This window comes from Diabrotica virgifera, chromosome 3 (genome assembly GCF_917563875.1).
Source record: "Diabrotica virgifera virgifera chromosome 3, PGI_DIABVI_V3a".
Taxonomy (NCBI): Eukaryota; Metazoa; Arthropoda; class Insecta; order Coleoptera; family Chrysomelidae; genus Diabrotica; species Diabrotica virgifera.
Genome location: NC_065445.1, coordinates 10,787,520 through 10,805,774, shown reverse-complemented (window position 1 = coordinate 10,805,774; position 18,255 = coordinate 10,787,520). Strand labels below are relative to the sequence as shown.

The 18,255-nt window shown below is 36.9% G+C and overlaps 1 protein-coding gene across 1 annotated transcript in view; it reads right to left on the bottom strand.

Annotated features, from left to right (window-relative positions):
• LOC114324223 (uncharacterized) overlaps window positions 1–18,255 on the bottom strand; it is a 165,328-nt gene that overhangs the window by 95,180 nt on the left and 51,893 nt on the right. Inside the window, exon 2 of the mRNA XM_028272000.1 lies at window positions 485–1,093. Within this exon, the coding sequence (XP_028127801.1) occupies window positions 485–548 (64 nt within the window). The 5' untranslated portion in view covers window positions 549–1,093. The remainder of the gene's footprint in view (window positions 1–484; window positions 1,094–18,255) is intronic.

Sequence of the window (18,255 nt, the reverse complement as noted above, 5' to 3'; positions counted from 1 at the left end):
GTGAACTATGATATGCTTCAAAACTACCTGGAACGTTTCTAGGATATCTAGTATAACATGATATACTTTAAAACCTGCTTGAAGTCTTTCTTAGATATTTGAAAGACCTTAGAGTAACATGGTATGCTTCAAAACAACCTGGGTTATTATAAGAGCTTCAAGAATAATTCAGAATAGTTCTTAATGTTTTAGAAGCTTTCTGGAATGTTTCTAGATACTTAGAAAGATTTTTTAATGCATAATTAGTGTCCTCTATTATTTCAGAGATTCAGGAAAGTTGTAGTATTTTAGGACTATTTTAAAATGTGTCTAGGACCCTTGCAAAATTTCAGGTATCGCCAGAATATTGCGGAAGCCTCAGAAAGACCGCGGAAAGTATGGAACTGCACTGCACGGTTGCAGAGATTTCTAGAATAATTTCGGAAGAGGTTTTTGGAAGTATTTATGGCAGTGTTTAAAACATATAAAAAAACAGCTCACTTACCTTCGTATCCATTGGTGATCCTCAACAAGAAACTGAAAACTAGGATCCATAAAGATGCGATCATGTCCTTTGCAGTAACTGTTATCCCTTATTCGACTTTTCAGGAACATAACTATTATAATGCTTGTACAATTTGAGAAAAATCATCTACGAAATATTTCCAAAAACTTTTTTCTATCAAATTCAGTACATATTCATTGTTTTTATCAAGTTTTCTATTATTTACACATTTTTTGACATAATTCACTTATTTACGCAAATTTTGTAAACTTTTCTCTAAATATGAAGTTATTATCGCTCAAAAATTTAGCATTTTTTCTATGTTTTTACAACACTTTTAACTATCAAACTGCAATTTCTACAGTTATATAAACCTTCTGTGTATTTTCTAACGAAAGTGATAAATTTTTCTTAATTTTCCCATTTACTTCGCTATACGCAAGTGATCCGAACCATGTGACGAACATTTTCCTCCACCTGGAAACTCATCACTGATTTCGATAGCCTTGAAAGTATTTACTTTTTCTAGAATTTATTGCAGATTTTGATCTTGGTTTACATAATTTGTACTAAAATAAATAGCGTTGATCGGTTGTAGATATCGCGGATCTGAAAATAAGTAGAAAAATTATTTTTAGTGCAAAGTGTCGGTAAAAATACTTTAAGGTGTTGGTGCAATTCTTATTATGTTAATAAATATGAATAATATTACGTGGGCAGTCCAATAAGTACTTAGCCTACAAAAGAAAAACGAAAATTTTGGAAGTGGCAATTTATTTCTCTACATAGTCTCATTTTAGCTCGATACATTTAACCCAGCGATTCTAGAACTTCTTTAACCCGTCTGAAAAATATCTTTTCTCGAGGTCTGCAAAAAAGGCTTCCGTGGCGGTGATGACCTCCTCATTCGACTTAAATTTCTGCCCAGCGAGTGTCTTTTTCAAGTTTGGAAACAAATAGTAGTCGCACGGGACCAAATCTGGAGAATACGGTGGACGGGGCAACAGTTCGTAGCCCAATTCGACCAATTTGTCCATGACGACGGCGGAGGTGTGAGACGGTGCGTTGTCATGGTGGAAGAGCACTTTTTTCTTTGCCAAATGGGGTCGTTTTTTCTTCAATTCGGCGTCGAATCGGCCCATAATTCGGCATAATAGGGTCCTGTGATCGTTTTGCCCTTCTCCAAGTAGTCGATGTAGATCACACCTTGTGAATCCCAGAAAATGCTGGCCATCACCTTTCCGGCCGATTGGACAGTCTTCGCCTTCTTCGGAGCATATTCACCGGGTGCTGTCCACTCTTTCGACTGTTCCTTGGTTTCTGGTGTATACCAGTGAATCCATGTTTCGTCGACGGTTATGAAACGACGTAAAAACTCCTTTGGATCACACTTAAATAGCGTCAAACACTGCTCTGAAGTGGTCTCACAGTCTCACGGTTGCGCTTATTGTCTGAAGTGAGCAAACGCGGCACCCATCGCGCCAACAGCTTTCTCATGCCCAAAATTTCATGCAGGATATGACCTACGCGGTCTTTTTAGATGCCTACTGTGTCAGCTATCTCGCGCACCTTCAGTTGGCGGTCTGTCAATACAAGATCGTGGATTTTTGTCACGGTATTCTCCGTGGTAACCATTTTCGGGGCACCTACGCGTGGCTCATTAAAAACCGACGTTTGTCCACGTTAAAACTCATTAAACCAATTTTCGACAGTTGCCATCGAAGGAGAAGAGTCACCGTACACAGCATCCAAGCGCTCTTTGATTTCGCTGCGTGATTTCCCTTCCAAAAACAAGAATCGAATCACCGACCGACATTGCTCTTTTTCCATTTTATTAAAATTCGGGGACCAGCTGATTTTCACACGTAATCACAACAATACTATAATTTCGATTTGGCTGAAATTTTGACATTAGCCATCTACGAGAACGAAAAAAATATGTCAATAAATTTAAAATCTGGTATTTGTGACTAATTCAAAAGTTGATAACGAACACATAAATTTCTTAAATCCTTAATTTTGAATACTTTTAAAATATTTGCACCTACTGCAATTGAAAACTCAAAAATGATTTACATTCACCGTTATAGCATTCAGTTCCTGTAAACTGTACGAAAACGTAGAAACTTCTTGCATAATTCACCAATCCAATTTAAAGATCAGCTCAGCTTGTGCCAGGACCAGAATTGTTTCAATTCAAGGCTGCTCTAGTTTTACAAACTATAATTTACAACTCTGTAGAAACGATCTATTAAATATTTGAAGACATAAGCTGGCGAACGAAGCCTGAAGCCTGCTCTCTGCGAGAAAGTTCAAACTAATGAAAGCTCATGAACAATGCAAACTTTCGTGAAAATTTTGACGTTTTATTCGCTTGTTTTTGTTGTAAAACTGAAGTCATTAATCATTCTCCTAATATTATGTAATCTGCTTTCAACCAGGAGATTAAATTTGTGCATCTTGGTTAAATATATATCTTTTATAAAAGTTTAATTAGTGGATCTGAATAATTAATCAGGATAATTTGTGGGTAAAAATAATAAGATTGGATCTACAATATTTATTAGATAAAATGTGCTCATTAGTTTTTTTTGCTTGGGCATCAGCCACTCAGCCAGTCTCAACAAATTCATTAAAGGGATGGGTACGTATTTTCGGCTGAAATGCTATTCAAATGGGGATTCATTTTTTTCGAATCCTGAAAAAAACTACTAAGTATTTTTGAAAAATTTAAACGTAGAATGCAATCGTTATTAGCGAGGGCCAAAAGTCTCTGAGAACTTCTATAATGTTTGTTTTAATAAGTTAAAGGGGTGAAAAACTAAGAGAAAATTTAGTGTGATTTTTAATTTCAAATATCTCAAAATAATATTCAAAATAAACTTTTTATTTATTCTAAGGGACTTTCGCCCCTCTGTAATAATTTAGTCTTTCATTCTGCGTTTAAATTTTTCAAAAATATTTATTGGTTTTTTCAGGATTCGAAAAAAATGAACACAATGTCCGTGGTAATATTTTCCAAATCTATCTTTGTCTTACAACGCACTCAGTCGAATAGAATATTGTCAGCATATTGTCAGTCAGACAGTGACAATCAGTGACAATTTTAAATATTTGACATGGCATCGTAAATATTTTGAGTTGTTGATTAAATAATATTGATATTACGTGTGTATTTAATAAATAATTGATTTAAGACGTGAACTTAATAAAAAGTTATTTATTGTGTATTATTTCTGGAAGATCCAAGCAGAGAATACATCAGGATAATAAATATATTCTGTGATCCAAGTATTTTGTTGTTAAAGATGTTCAAAATTGTAAGCGTTCCGTAGTAACAATATATTATTAAAAAAATCACTTTAACACTTTTCCTCTTTTCTCTACTGAGTATTAGTTTTTGTTGTACATATAAATTATTACAATTACTGAATACATAGTTAGTGAAAAAATTATCACATTTATTAACTGAATTAATAATTTGCAATTATACAAATAAGTTATCCAAGAACATTCAAAAGCCATCTCATTAAAGTTAATCATAAAATTGTCAAGTAGAATGGCATTCTAGTAATGTTTACATATCCATACCAGTTTGAATTTTACTACACGTAATTTGCCGTAAAGACAGAAAAAGTAGGGATACCCGTAAAATTTTTGCGAATTATGTACCGATGGCCTTAAACGAAAAATAAATATTTTAAAAAATTTAAAATTGTTTTTAATACCATTACATTATTAAAATTGTATATATGACATTCACTTTTAGCATATATTTGTTGGCTGTCTCTCACCGCTTATCTCACCGCCTTCAAGAATTGTCCATACACTTGTTAACCTTTACAACATTCTCCGTCTATTCCACCATATCCCATTGGCACAATTTGAGCAAGAAATCATGTTATTGAATACTCAAGGAGGAGCCCCTTATAGCGGAATGTAAGTACGACACGTTATCATTGCATAATTACAGACTGCATACATTTGCATGTGTTTGTGGACATGAGGGCGTTTGTTGCCGCCCTTGTGTGTACACGCATATGTATTTGTCTGCTGTCTGAATAACATTTTATGTATGTTGTTCAATATTGGCTTGATCTTATGGATCTTTTTAGCATCTTTTATAACCAGACATTGTTCTAACTCTGGTTTTTATTTGTAGCATTTAGTGACTTGTAACCGTTGACCTGAAGATGCCCTGCATACTTTAAAGAGCGAAACAGGTCGTCGGAAGTTACAATAAATGATTGAAAGTACGTCTGTCTTTTACTTCAATGAAAATAATTAACTAAAGATAAAAAAGAAAAAGACAGCTTATGTTTCATTTCGGTTCAGATATGATCTATCATCCTCTTACGTACAATTCAGTCTCCCTAGATCGCATCAGAGGGACTACATGATCAGCTCTGACCTCTCTCTGAATCGAAATGAAACCCACTCTATTTAAGCAAAATTATAAAAATAATTCCCGTATCGGATGCTGTAGCGACATCTAATACCAAAATGAGAAGTCGCAGATCCGTAAATCTGAAACCTTTCGTTAAACCAATTTCTGGGTACATCCTTATATCTCTATCTTTTACAATATCTTTGAGGCAAGAAGACATAGAGAGCCCCTTTCGTCTCCTTTATTCGTCGTCTAAAGGTGCGTCCAGACATGCTCCGAATGCCGTATCGAACCTCGTCGCGAACATGGAAGCGACCAACAGAAGTTCGCGTCGTTGTTGCACGAGGTCTTGAAATAAGCAACGAACCGAACCTCGTTCCGTACTTCGTAGCGAACATTTTGACGTTCCATCAGGAATTGCCTTAAAACCGTATCGGCAATCTGGACATTGCTGCAGCCAGGGCCCCCGCAAGGCTGACTGGCGCCCGCGTGCGGGACATATTTTAGCGCCCTTTAAATCTATTATATTAAACTAATAAATATTTTTGAAAGATTTAAACTCAGAATGAAAGACTACATTAATACTGAGGCCGAAAGTCCCTGAAAACTTCTATAATGTTTATTTTAATAAGTTACAGGGGTGAAAATAAAAGAAAATTTAGTGTGATTTTTAACCTGGGAGCAGTCGCGCTGTTAGAAAAATCTAACATTTTTTCCTTTTTCGTGATAACTCGATGAAAAATTTTGCAACATAACTTTCCACTCGTAAGTGCTTCGAGGAAGGGTGTAGTAATGCGTGGGTTTTTTTCTTTTTTTTTTCATCTTCTTTTTTTGGAATTTTTGGGCTTTGGTGAGAATTAATTAGCTTTAATAATTGTTAGAAATAATATTTCTAACATAACAAGTAAATAAAAATACTATAAACTAAAAGTTTGATGTAAATTCGTATTTCAATTCGTTTTGTTAGATAAAATCTAGCGCGCGACAGATTACGCGACAGAAAAGGTCGCGACTGTTCCCGGGTTAATTGCAAATATTTAATTCAAAAGAAACTTTTTATTTATTCTAAGCGACTGTCGGCCCTTGGCAATAACGTCATCTTTCATTCTGCGTTTAAATTTTTAAAAAATACTTATTAGTTTTCTCAGGATTCGAAAAAATATATAATAATAATAATAATAAAAGGAGGAATCCGCCAAGGAGACTTGCTCAGCCCAATGTTATTCAATATGGCGATGAATCAAATAATTCACGAAGTAAGGAAACGACATGGATACCACATGGGAGCGCATAAAATCACGATACTATGCTATGCTGATGATGCAATACTAATTGCTGATAACGAGGATGACCTACAAAGGCAGCTCCACACTTCCAATATCACAGCAAATAAACTTAATATGAGAATATCTATTATGAGAATTATTATTATATTATTCGAAAAAAAATGAATACATTTAAAACACATTAAAAATTTTGACAGGCGACATTTTGCGCCTTTCCACTTAAATTTTTATGCTACATTAATGAAGCACCCTGTATATTAAATTAAAAATATACATTTAAGTAAATAAACAATAATATTTGGTCATTTCAAAGTTTTTAAAACAATTTTATATAGGTTGTCTGCATAACTAGGAACCATATGGGATCATATTATGGGAACCATATTATTAATTTTACGAGAAAAAGTTATTCTTCATAAAAATATCTGCATTGTCTAGAACTCAGAATACAACCATCGAATATCAAATTTTAGGAATCTTATACGAGGTATGTCAAAAAATATGAGTTTCGGTCAAGAGTAAAGTACCTTTTAGTTTCACAATATTGAAAAGTTATATTGCCTGGTTGCACCAACAGATCTTAAGCTCCAACTTAGCTAAGCTCTACTTATACATAGGGCCTCCTTAAGTATCACTTACGTTGCATCATAATTTTAGATTCTTACCTTATTATCAATTATATCTAATATGTATTATATTATGGTATTCTTATTGTTATATATTATAATTATATTATATTAATCCTTATGATATTCTCGACTTAAGCTTAAGATCTGTTGGTGCAACCGGGCATATGAAAAGTTGTTCAGCATTAAAAACTATGTTTCTATAATATGCAATTACATCCTTCTAATTAAAATATTGTGATCTAGAAAGGCACTTTACTTTTGATCGAAACTCATATTTTTTACACATATCTCGTATAAAATTGATAAAATTTGATAGGATTTGATGGTTGCATTTTAGATTTTAGACCATGCAAAGCTTTTTATAAAGAACTTTTTATCATACAATTATACTTTTCAACAACGACCTTTTCGTTTATTAGAAATAATGTGATAAGTCTTTTATTATTATCTAGTAATTAGCCCTTTTCATTTATTACAAATAATGTGATAACTCTTTAATTTTTATTAATTAATTAATCATTAATAATAAAAGAGTTATCACATTATTCATAATAAATGAAAAGGGCGTTAGGTGTCGGTAATTTGAGAAAAAAAAATTTCAATTAAAAGGATGCAATTGCATCTTAAAAAATAGTTTTAAATTATTTCCAAACAATTTTTCTTAATAATAATTTTCGATATTGTGAAATATAAGGTACTCTTGATCGAAATTCATATTTTTGATAGGTACTCATATAAGATTGATACAATTTTATATTTGGTTATATTTTAGTTTTTAGACTATGCAAACCATTTTATGAAGAATACATTTTTTGCGTAAAATTAATAATAAAAACGGTTCCCATATGGTTCCAAGTTACGCAGACACAATGTGTTAATTTTCTATTTTCAAAATAAATTGTAAATTGTGGATTTTATTAGAGGAAACCCGATTATATTTAAAATGAATTATTATTCTATGTAATGATTATGATACTTACCATTTTCACAATTATTAATTTAATTTCCACACCACTTAAAATAACAAATAAAAAAGATTGTCCAATACTATTTACACGAAAACAAAAGTTAAAATCAGGGCAGAATAAACCCAACGGATACTGCAATAATAGTCGTAATTATTAACTTCAATATAAAATAAAATTTTAAACCTTTCTCTGCAGGAAACCACCCGTTCATTAGTAACAGTAAATAATGTTTGTGCCTAATAGACGAGAAGGGAAAAGGTATTATCAAATACATAATCATAATTCATAGAGATTTGTTTACTTCGAGTAAAAGATTCACTTTATAGGAGTAAAACTGCTTGATCCAGTAAGTTGTGTTTTTGTAGGAGTAAACTGCTAAGTTGCGTTTTATGGGTGTTAGTGATTTATGTTTTTACTCGTCAAGGAGTGTGATTTTATGTTTATTTGACTATTTTGAGTGTCGCTTTAGTTTACAACATAAAATCGATTGGATGGTATGCCAAGCGTAATTCAATCTACGTCAAAGAAAACATTAGGAAGGAACAACAAAATATATTTTTGACGGAGTAAGTTCAACATTTCAGGACGGGGATAATTATTTTTTCAGTAATAACACAATATTTCATTTTTGAGATTTCTCTAGCTGTTCATGAAATAATTAAAATTGTATATAAAAAATGGTTATCTCATTTAAAATAAATATTTCTTATTTACTAAACCTTCGGTTTGGCGCCCCTTTAGGGTTACGCCCGCGTGCGCCGCACGCGTTGCACGCCCGGTTACGGGGGCCCTGGCTGCAGCAGCATATTTACATACTTATACTTTATTCAGTTAATAAAAGAAAGAAAAACACTCGTGAAAGAAGATGGTGGCAAACACAAATGTATAAAAGTAGGAACATATAGGTATTGACAAAATATATTTTTGGAGCGGTATGGCATACTCATGTAAGTGTTTAAGGATTAATAAAGTGAACTTCACGATTTTGCGACTATTTTGGATTAGGGATGAAAGCTTTAACTTAAAATAACCTTTACTCAAAGTGCTCTAAATATTTCAGTACATCGTTTTCAAATTGCTCCTCCATAAAACAATTTTCACATTGCCCCAGTTTTTCGTGACGTATCTATCAGTATAAAACCAACAATTTATTACACTTCTCCCTCTTTTATGTAGTTGTTCACGATGCCCTTCAGAATATATCTACCCTATCCCTTGGGATGTTGTTTGTTCGTTTGCTGTCGATCTTGAATTATGGTAATCTCCGAGGAGTTTATGTATTAATGTAAAAACTTACAAAAGCTTTTACTGCGTCCAATTCAAATAGTTTCAGGGCATTTTAAAGCTAATAAATAGGAGGAAAATAATTTTTTCTCTTTTATTTTTATTTTTACGTTTTAATTCCTCTAGTTTATAATGAATTTTAACACTAAATTTATTAGTTTTTTGAAGTTATACTTCTTTACCGGCGATATGAGGGTGAATTTTTATATGTTAAAACCTATGATCCCGGCGCATGCGCATTATAACTTTGTTCTGATTGGATGTTCAAATGACATGTCAAAAATTATTCAATATGGCGGCTGTGGTACAGCTGTAGTTTGATTATTTATGGTTGTTGCGTTTTAAAATTTGTGTGAAAAGAAACAACAAACAAAAGTTAGTTAATAGTTATACTGCCTTTTTAAATAGTTTTCATATGCCTATATTTTTGGACTTTTGGACTATTTTGAACAAGGAAAACTCATTCTAATTTGGTAAGTAGTTTTTATTATAATCATATTGTAATTATACATTTGGATTAGGTTGAAATACAGTAGAGCGTCGATTATCCGAACTAATTGGGGGACATAGGTGTTCGGAAAACCGATTTGTTCGGACAATCGAACTACAATATATTGATACATATTTATAGTCATACATATTTATCCACAAGTGAATAAAAGCCATATTTATATACCTACATATTTATTTATATCTTGATAATGACAACTAGCAACTAAACAAAAAAGTGCAGTCTTTGCAACAACATAATTATTTTTGGATACAATATTGAAGAAAATTGAAGATATTTTAAGCGTCAATTACTAACGCTTGCTCGGTATTCGAGTGCGGGACGCGGGAGTCGATAGTTCGAATAAGCAGTCGTTCGGTTGATCGACGTTCGGATAATCGACGCTCTACTGTACATTTATTTTCTCAAGAATGGGGATTTTAGAGAGAAATCCCAAATTAGGTCCGATTTTTATTTTTAAATTATGATTTTTTGGCGTAGATTCATTTATCTAGTAGGTATGTAATGCTTTGATTTACATACTTAATTTGATTACCAACAAAAGTTCTACCAATCTTCATCTAATATATTATTTTCTTACTGTTTTGTTATATTTTAATATTTTCTTCCACAAAATTTAAACTACATAATTTAATTATATTCAAAACAACTGTCAAACAGTAAAACGTTCAGTTACCCTATTTTTCCACATGACAAATAATGTGGAATTGGACGAGTGAGTCTAGGCTTCGATTACGAATCAAAGCGTCCCGAAATTCACGGGTTCGATTCCCGATGCAAGTTTTTATTTTTTTATTTTTTTATGCATTTTATGATTGTAAGTATATTTGTTATATAATTTTTTTTTTCAGAAAATGCGTATTTAAAATTTTTGCCAACAATTATTATCGTTCAGAAATCATTTTTTCTTTGTGGCATTTTTCAATGAGTTTGTGTGCGTTTTATTCTTTTATTTTTTTACATTTTTGGTATTGTCTTAAAAATCACATAATATGTAGTAGAAGTATAACTTCTTACGTGCGTACAAAGTACACACACATTCTTTTTTATTTTAATTTATTTACATCCACTATTTATACCAGTGGCGCACCTAGAATTTTCCTCTGGGAGGGGTTGGCTTGGACACCGAATTTTTTTTGTATTGTTTGTGAAAAACAAGTTACATTTTCCTATAGACGAGGATATAAACCATTACGTTATGTAACCTTTTGCGTTTTATTCGAGGGAGCTTTCGGAAAATTCTTGAATGCTTGGCATGAGGGACAAATGAAAATTTCATTATTGTAAACGGAAAATGCATTTTCCAAAGTGCTTCTTAAAGTGTCAAAAAATAAAAATTAAAAACTCGGAAAATAATCATGGAAATGGGTTCAATTTTTATACTCGGGGGTTTTGAGGTCGTTGAACAGATATATGGGGTCGGCGAAGCTGTAAGAGGTACCTGGTGCTCGGTTGACACGTCGTCTCCTGGAGTTTTATGGAAAATTATTATAAAAATCATTGAAACGCTGAACACGAATATTGCTTCGGCGATGCTGTATGAGGTACCTGGAGGTATCTATATTATCTCCTGGAGTTTTGCAATAAATATTGTATGGAAGATGCTGTATGAGTATGAATTACCTGGTGCCCGGACTCGACTTCGTCTTCTGGATTTTTATAGAAATTCGTTAAAAAATTCAACGGTGAGTAACAATAACAGTAAGTTATTTTAGTGCAGAGCGCAAATTATGAAAAAAAAATAAATCGAATTTTTTTTTTCATTATTAATAATAATTTTTATAGTTGCCTTAAAAACCCCGGAATAACAAGTTTCAACAAATTGTATTACGAATTTTCATAATATTGCCGGAGACGACGTTGATACAGGGCACCAGGTATCTCGTTTAGCATCTTCGTTGGAATATTCGTGTTCAGCGATCTCAAAACCCCGGGATAATAAAATTCAACGATTTTCATAGCGAATTTCTATAAAATTCTACGAGATGACGTAGATTCCTGGCACCAGACACCTCTTACAGCTTCGCCGACCCTAAATTCCTGTTTAGCAACTTCAAAATCCTCCGAATGTGAAAATTGAACTCATTCCCATGATTATTTTCTGAGTTGTGAATTTATATTTTGTGTACACTTTGAGATGCACTTTGAAAAATGTATTTTATGCCTACAAGAATGCAATTTTCATTTGTTCCTCAAGCCAAGTATTCAAGAATTTCCCTGGAGCTCTCCCGAATCGAATGCAAAAGGTTTCATAATCCGTCTTACTTTAAAAACGTTAGAGGTTTAGGCGATTTTAGTGCTTTTTTTCCTCGCCTACTACTATTCTTTATATATCTTTTTTATATGCCCTGGGAGGGGTTTTAACCCCCAAAACCCCTCCCTGGGTGCGCCACTGATTTATACTAAAATATGTAATTTAGATACATTTATCTCCCGACAATATTATTTGGATATAAACGCACCTTGTCTACAATCAGAATGAAGGAAAGTTTCAAATTATTCCGTAATTTATGGTTACGGTTCTGCTTCTCGAACCATTTACATGGCTCCAGCTTAAAGATGGGTTCAGACATGCTCCGAATGCCGTATCGAACCTCGTCGCGAACTTAAGTGTGGACGGCACTCTGAAACAACGTACCGAACCTCGTCGCAATCAGGGTGCAACATCGAAGCGTTCCACTAGTTGTAGGTAAATCCGTTCGCATCAAAGGAAAGACGACCATCAAGTTAGCAGAACAAAGTCAGCAGAACACAATTCTTATACCATAATTAAGTGTAAATTAAATGCAAATTTAATGTTTCAAGAAAAAATTTATTGCCCTTCTTCTTTAAAAGTTACGGCATGTTCTGCTAACTTGATAATCAAGCTAGCAGAACACTAGTTCAAAAATTTGATAAATCATTTATAATTGAATGCCAAAGTATTCTCTGAATTAAATGCTAATTTAATGTTCCAAGAAAAAATTTATTGCTCTTTTTTAAAAAGTTGTCGCATATTCTGCCAACTTGAATTCAAGCTAGCAGTAGTTCAACTTTAACATTGAACAGTAGTTCAAATTATTGAATTGAATACCACAGTATTCTCTGAATTAAATGCAAATGAAATGTTCCAACAATAAATTTAATTCTTTTTTTTTTCGGAAAACAAATTTAATTCTACTGGTGCTATCTAACACCTAAGCCGATGCCGCACTGCAGGATGCTAGATGGTGGCTTGGAGAGTGGATTTTAAAGGTGGATGATGGAGGGTCGCTGCATCCTGGACGCAGTGAAAGAGTGAAATGAAGTCAGAAGTCAGTATCCAACTGACTGCTGGGGAATCGTTTGTTTCATTTGTTACGTTACATTTGGTTTGTTTTTTTAGCATATCGTCATATTAGAGGTAAAACTCACTCACTAAACTTTTCAGAACGTGGAGAAAAATCGACTTAAAGGCAAAAATTGTTTTTTAAATTCACCTGACTTGAATATTGGATTTTTTTTTAATCCAACTGCAAAGAATAAGTAGAACAGATATTTTAAGCCATGTTTCGTCACATAGTGGGTCTGCTGGGTCCCAAATTGCCCTTCTTTTATACACAGCACTTATTACGCTTTCATCCATAGATAGCGAGGCTACCCGGATGGATTATCAAACACGACTGATATGGGTGGATAGACGCCTGGCGGACCACCGGGTGGGTAGATGGTAGTGGGAGGCCACTGCGGCTACCATCGTTGTATTATTCGTGGTATAAGTAGCTGGATGGTCGCCAGGCGTGTATCTACCGTACACAGTTCTGTCTGGGTACGTGAACAACCGCGCTTGGTGCAGGGAGCCAACCCTGAAGTCGAGCTGGCGTCGGGCCAGTCGACAGAAAAAAAGGCTTCGTCCAAAATTAGGACCGTTCGCCCCCAACCCCAGACGATTGATCGAGCTAGGTCTCGATCACACCCCCGATTCATGGCGCAATCCCCGCCAATCTATGAGGGCTCACGCAAAGTGGGCTCTAACCTGTTTCAGGAATTGAGTTCCGACACCGACGACTGCTCATCCATGGATGAAAATGGGTTCAAGAAACCTAGAAGCGAGAGGAAGAAGGAGAAATCCAAAAAGAAAAAAGAGGAGAAACCGAAGAACGACGCAGAAGCGAAGAAGGACGGAGAAAATCCAACAGCAGAGCCCATGGATGATGAGGCAGAGCAGGCAGTCAGAGGCACCACCAAACGAACGAAACCGAAAGAGAGTGAAGCCGAAGAAAACAAGAAAGAGAAGGTACTCAAGACAAACGAGCAAGAAGAGATGAGGAAGATGCTAGAGGCGATGACGGCAGAGAGAGACCATCAAAAGGCCGAAAACGAGAAATTGTTAATCAAAATCTCTCAACAACAAGAAACGATGCTAAAACTGCAAGCCCAATTGGATTATCTGTTAGAACAACAAAAAACAATGACAGAACAACAAATAAAGATGAACGGACTCCTACAGAATCTCCAACAGATGCCAGTCTCTGAAATCGAGAAATCGCAGCCAATCCCTGAAGCCAAAAGGTCACCCGCAGAGGAGAGACTAAGAAAAATACGAGAGAATCCAAAAAATAAAGAAGACTTCCCAAAACTGAAGTCACCCATCTCAAAAGACGAGACGACATCATGGGAAAATCAAGCTAGAAACGCCATGAGAGCTGCTTCACCCCCACCAGAAGATTCCTTCAACCTACCCCGAGGAAATGCCCCACCAATACATCCACCTACGAGCGCGGGTGGAAATGCGCCTGCCGCACGGCATCCCAAGGATTCAGAGTCGAACCAAATGGAGACCAACCAGCAAGAAGAAGCTGCCGCGTTACCTGAACAACAGGTAACCCGTCAACGTAAGCCGCCTGTAATTAAATTACAGAGCGTGAGCGAGACAGGGGCTATCCTCAGTATAGCCCAGAAACAAGGCGTAATCACGACAAATAAGATCTCCAGAAGCGGAAGGGAAACCCTCATCCAGGCGAAAAGCCCGGAAGATTATCGAAAGATGACACACATTATTGAGGATTACGCAAAGAACATGACCCTAAAAGATCCCAAGAAGAGACTACAATGGATAGCCTTCCCATTCGAGGAAGAAGTAAAACCTAAAATGGTAATAAGAGGGCTACCAACGAATACCAAAGAGGAAGAGATCAAGAATGACATGGCAGATCAATATAACATTGACTGCCAAGCAGCAAAGAATATGTCGACAAGAGCCGGCCCAAGAAGACAGCTACCTATGTTCGTCATAACTCTGGATCAGGGGGACGTCGAGGCGGCGAGACGCATAACCAACCTGTGCCACATGAAGGTCGTGGTAGAGGATCTCCGAAAAGCGACAGGACCCACGCAGTGTTTCAACTGCCAAGGCTACCACCACGCCCAGAACGCGTGCCACAAGGACCCCAGGTGTGTCAAATGCGGTGAGGATCACCCCACTAAGATGTGCAAAAGGGCCAAAGAAGTTAAAGCTACATGTGCCAACTGTAAAGGCAGCCATCCAGCCAGCTACAGAGGATGCCCAAGATGCCCTACGTGGGGAAGACCCCCACCAAGGAGGCCGCAACAACAACAACCACAGGCAAGAAGACCACAAGCCACCGGCACCACCTACGCCCAGGCCACGCAAAACAACCAACACCAAACAGCGATCCCTGATGAAGACTACATAGTCAGAATAGTGACTAGGGTAGTTAGAGAAGTTATACAAGGCACCAGGGAAGCGCAGAAGTAATGCTGACAGACAGGGGATACTTGAGGATAGGCTCCTGGAATCCAGGAGGAATATCAACAAACCAGAACATCATGGATGAAATCGCAAGTAGATACGAGATGGACATCGTAGCAATCCAGGAAACCAAGTTAACTAACAACTTTAACTTAAAATTCCCTGAATACGATGTATACAGGAACGACCACACCAGAAGATCAGGAGGAACGGCCATCCTAGTAAAAAAGGGAATCAGACACACCAGATTCACGACTCCACCACTGGTCAACATGGAGGCTACAACAGTAGAAGTGAAAATGAGGCAAGGAGCAGTAAGAATCACATCAGCTTACGTAAGACCACAAGACCCTTTAATGGACGATGACCTAGATGCGTTCCTAAACATCGCCGAACCATCCATCATAATAGGAGACCTGAATGCAAGATCCCCCATCTGGAACGACAGAGCTACGAACCGAAACGGACGACTACTAAATAGATACATAGAAAACAATGAAGACACAATAGCAATGGGCCCAGAAGAACCTACCCACTACCCAGGAAATGGACTTCCAACCCATATCGACATAGTTGTGGCCAAAAACCTAGGGCTGCAATCAGAATTAATTACGCTGAACGAAGGATCAACTGACCACCACCCCATCCTACTAGAGATCGGAACATGGGAAGAGACAAACCCACCAAAAAGAACAAAAAAGAAAATAAAGTGGACAAACTACAAAAGACTAGTAAGTGAAGGAATAAATATAGTGCCAGTGATAAACAATCCAGAAGAAATAGAAGGAAAAGTCCTAGAGCTCGAAAACATCATACAAGAGGCAATCAGAAGCAGCACAACAGAGGAAGAAGTCGAGATTTACATGGGAAGGTTCAAAGATATTCCACAAGAAACACAAGATTTGATAAGGGAAAAAAATAGAGCAAAACAAACAGCAAGAAGAACAAGAAATCGAGTAGACAAATCCTGGGCAAATATTTTAAACAGAGAGGTCAAAACGGCCCTACAACTCCACCGTAGTAAAAAATGGGACAACTTTGTACAAGAGACGGAAGAACAAGACTCAAACATGAAAAATGTGTGGAAACTACAGAAAATGTTGAGAAGCGACAGAAAACCCATCCCCCCACTACATGGAAGACACGGTATGGTATACACCATAGCGGATAAAGCAGAAGCGATGAGGGCTACACTCGAAAGGGAATGCGACCTAAACTACCACCAAGACGAAGACGACGACTTCCTGGAAGAAGTTGAAGAACAAGAAGAAGGACCAGAAGACCCTGAGGACTTCATTCCCCCAACATCACCGGAAGAAATCAACGAACACATCAAAAACAGTTCGCCGAGAAAAGCGCCTGGCTTAGACGAAATAACAAATAGAGCCCTAAAATATTTGCCCAGAAAAGCTATAGTGTACTTCACAAATATAGTGAACGCAATACTAAGATACAAGATATTCCCAAACAGATGGAAAGAGGCCCATGTCATCATGATCCCAAAACCTGGCAAGAACCACACATTCCCGCAGAACTACAGGCCAATCAGCTTACTTCCAGCGATCAGCAAGATAGTGGAAAGAATCATTCTAAGCAGACTGCAAGCGGAAACGAACAGACTAAATATCATCCCAGAAGCTCAATTCGGATTCAGAGCAGAGCACTCCAGCGAGCTACAAGTACTCAGACTAACCGAGTACATAGCAGCTGGTTTCAACGACAAGCAGTACACTGGAGCAGCGTTCCTGGACGTAAGTAAAGCGTTCGATAGAGTCTGGCACAAGGGGCTCTTATACAAAATGCGTGATTTCGGGTACAGCGGGGCGATGACGAGACTAATCTCGTCGTACTTGGGCGGCCGGACTTTCAGGATTCGGATAGGACAAGTCCTGTCCGAGCTCGGAAACCCGGAAGCTGGGGTACCCCAGGGAGCGGTCCTGTCACCCCTGCTGTACACGATATACACCGCTGATGTACCTAGAACACCAGGTACCCTCATGAGCCTCTACGCCGACGACACAGCGATAGCGGCCAAACATAGAAATGTAGATATAGCAGTGACCAACCTGCAAACAGCGTTAGAAGAAATAGAAGAATGGAGTATAAAATGGAAGATAGCTATCAACTCAGATAAAACGCAAGCGGTTCTATACAAGAAAGGAAGACAACAGCCAGAGGAACAGCTGACGGTGCAGAACAGACCCATCGAGTGGAAAAACGAAGCTAAATACCTAGGAGTCATCATGGACAAAGGATTAACCTTCCAACAACACGTAGAAGCCACAGTCCGGAAGGCCAACATAGCAAAAGCAACATTAAGAGGACTCACAGGCAGGAAAAGCAAACTAAGACTGAAAACAAGGTTAAGACTGATCAATAGTATAATCCTACCGGTATTAACATACGCGTCTCTCGCATGGGGACATGTAAGTAACACACACAAGAAGAAGATCCAAGCAGCCCACAACAACAGCTTGAGGGAGGCCGCCAGAGTCCCAAGATATGTAGCTGAAAGATTCCTGTTCAGAGAACTCCAACAGGTGAGAGTCACCGAAATCATGACAGATAAGGCAAGGACCAAATTCGCGGAACTGGAGCACCACCCAAATTACATACTGCGAGAGACGCTAAGGTATGATGAGTTCCACCGATGGAAGCACAGACGTCCGAAGCAACAAATAGTGGGATAAGAGTATAAAAGTGATAAGTGATAGTAGTGAGTTCGTAGCTCGAAAACAAGTGCCGAGGACAGCGTTACATACGAAGATCAAGTACCACGATCGCCTCTAAGGTAAGTGAATTTTAGAAAATTACAGAAGGGCATAAGCCCCCAAAAAAATATAAATAAAATAAAAAAATGGCGAAAGCCCCCAAAAAAATTATAAAAAAACCATAAAACACATACAAACTCGAGCAACGAGTCATCGGGCGGAGCCCACTAGGGCTCAGCACGATGACTCGGGGCCCAAGCAAGC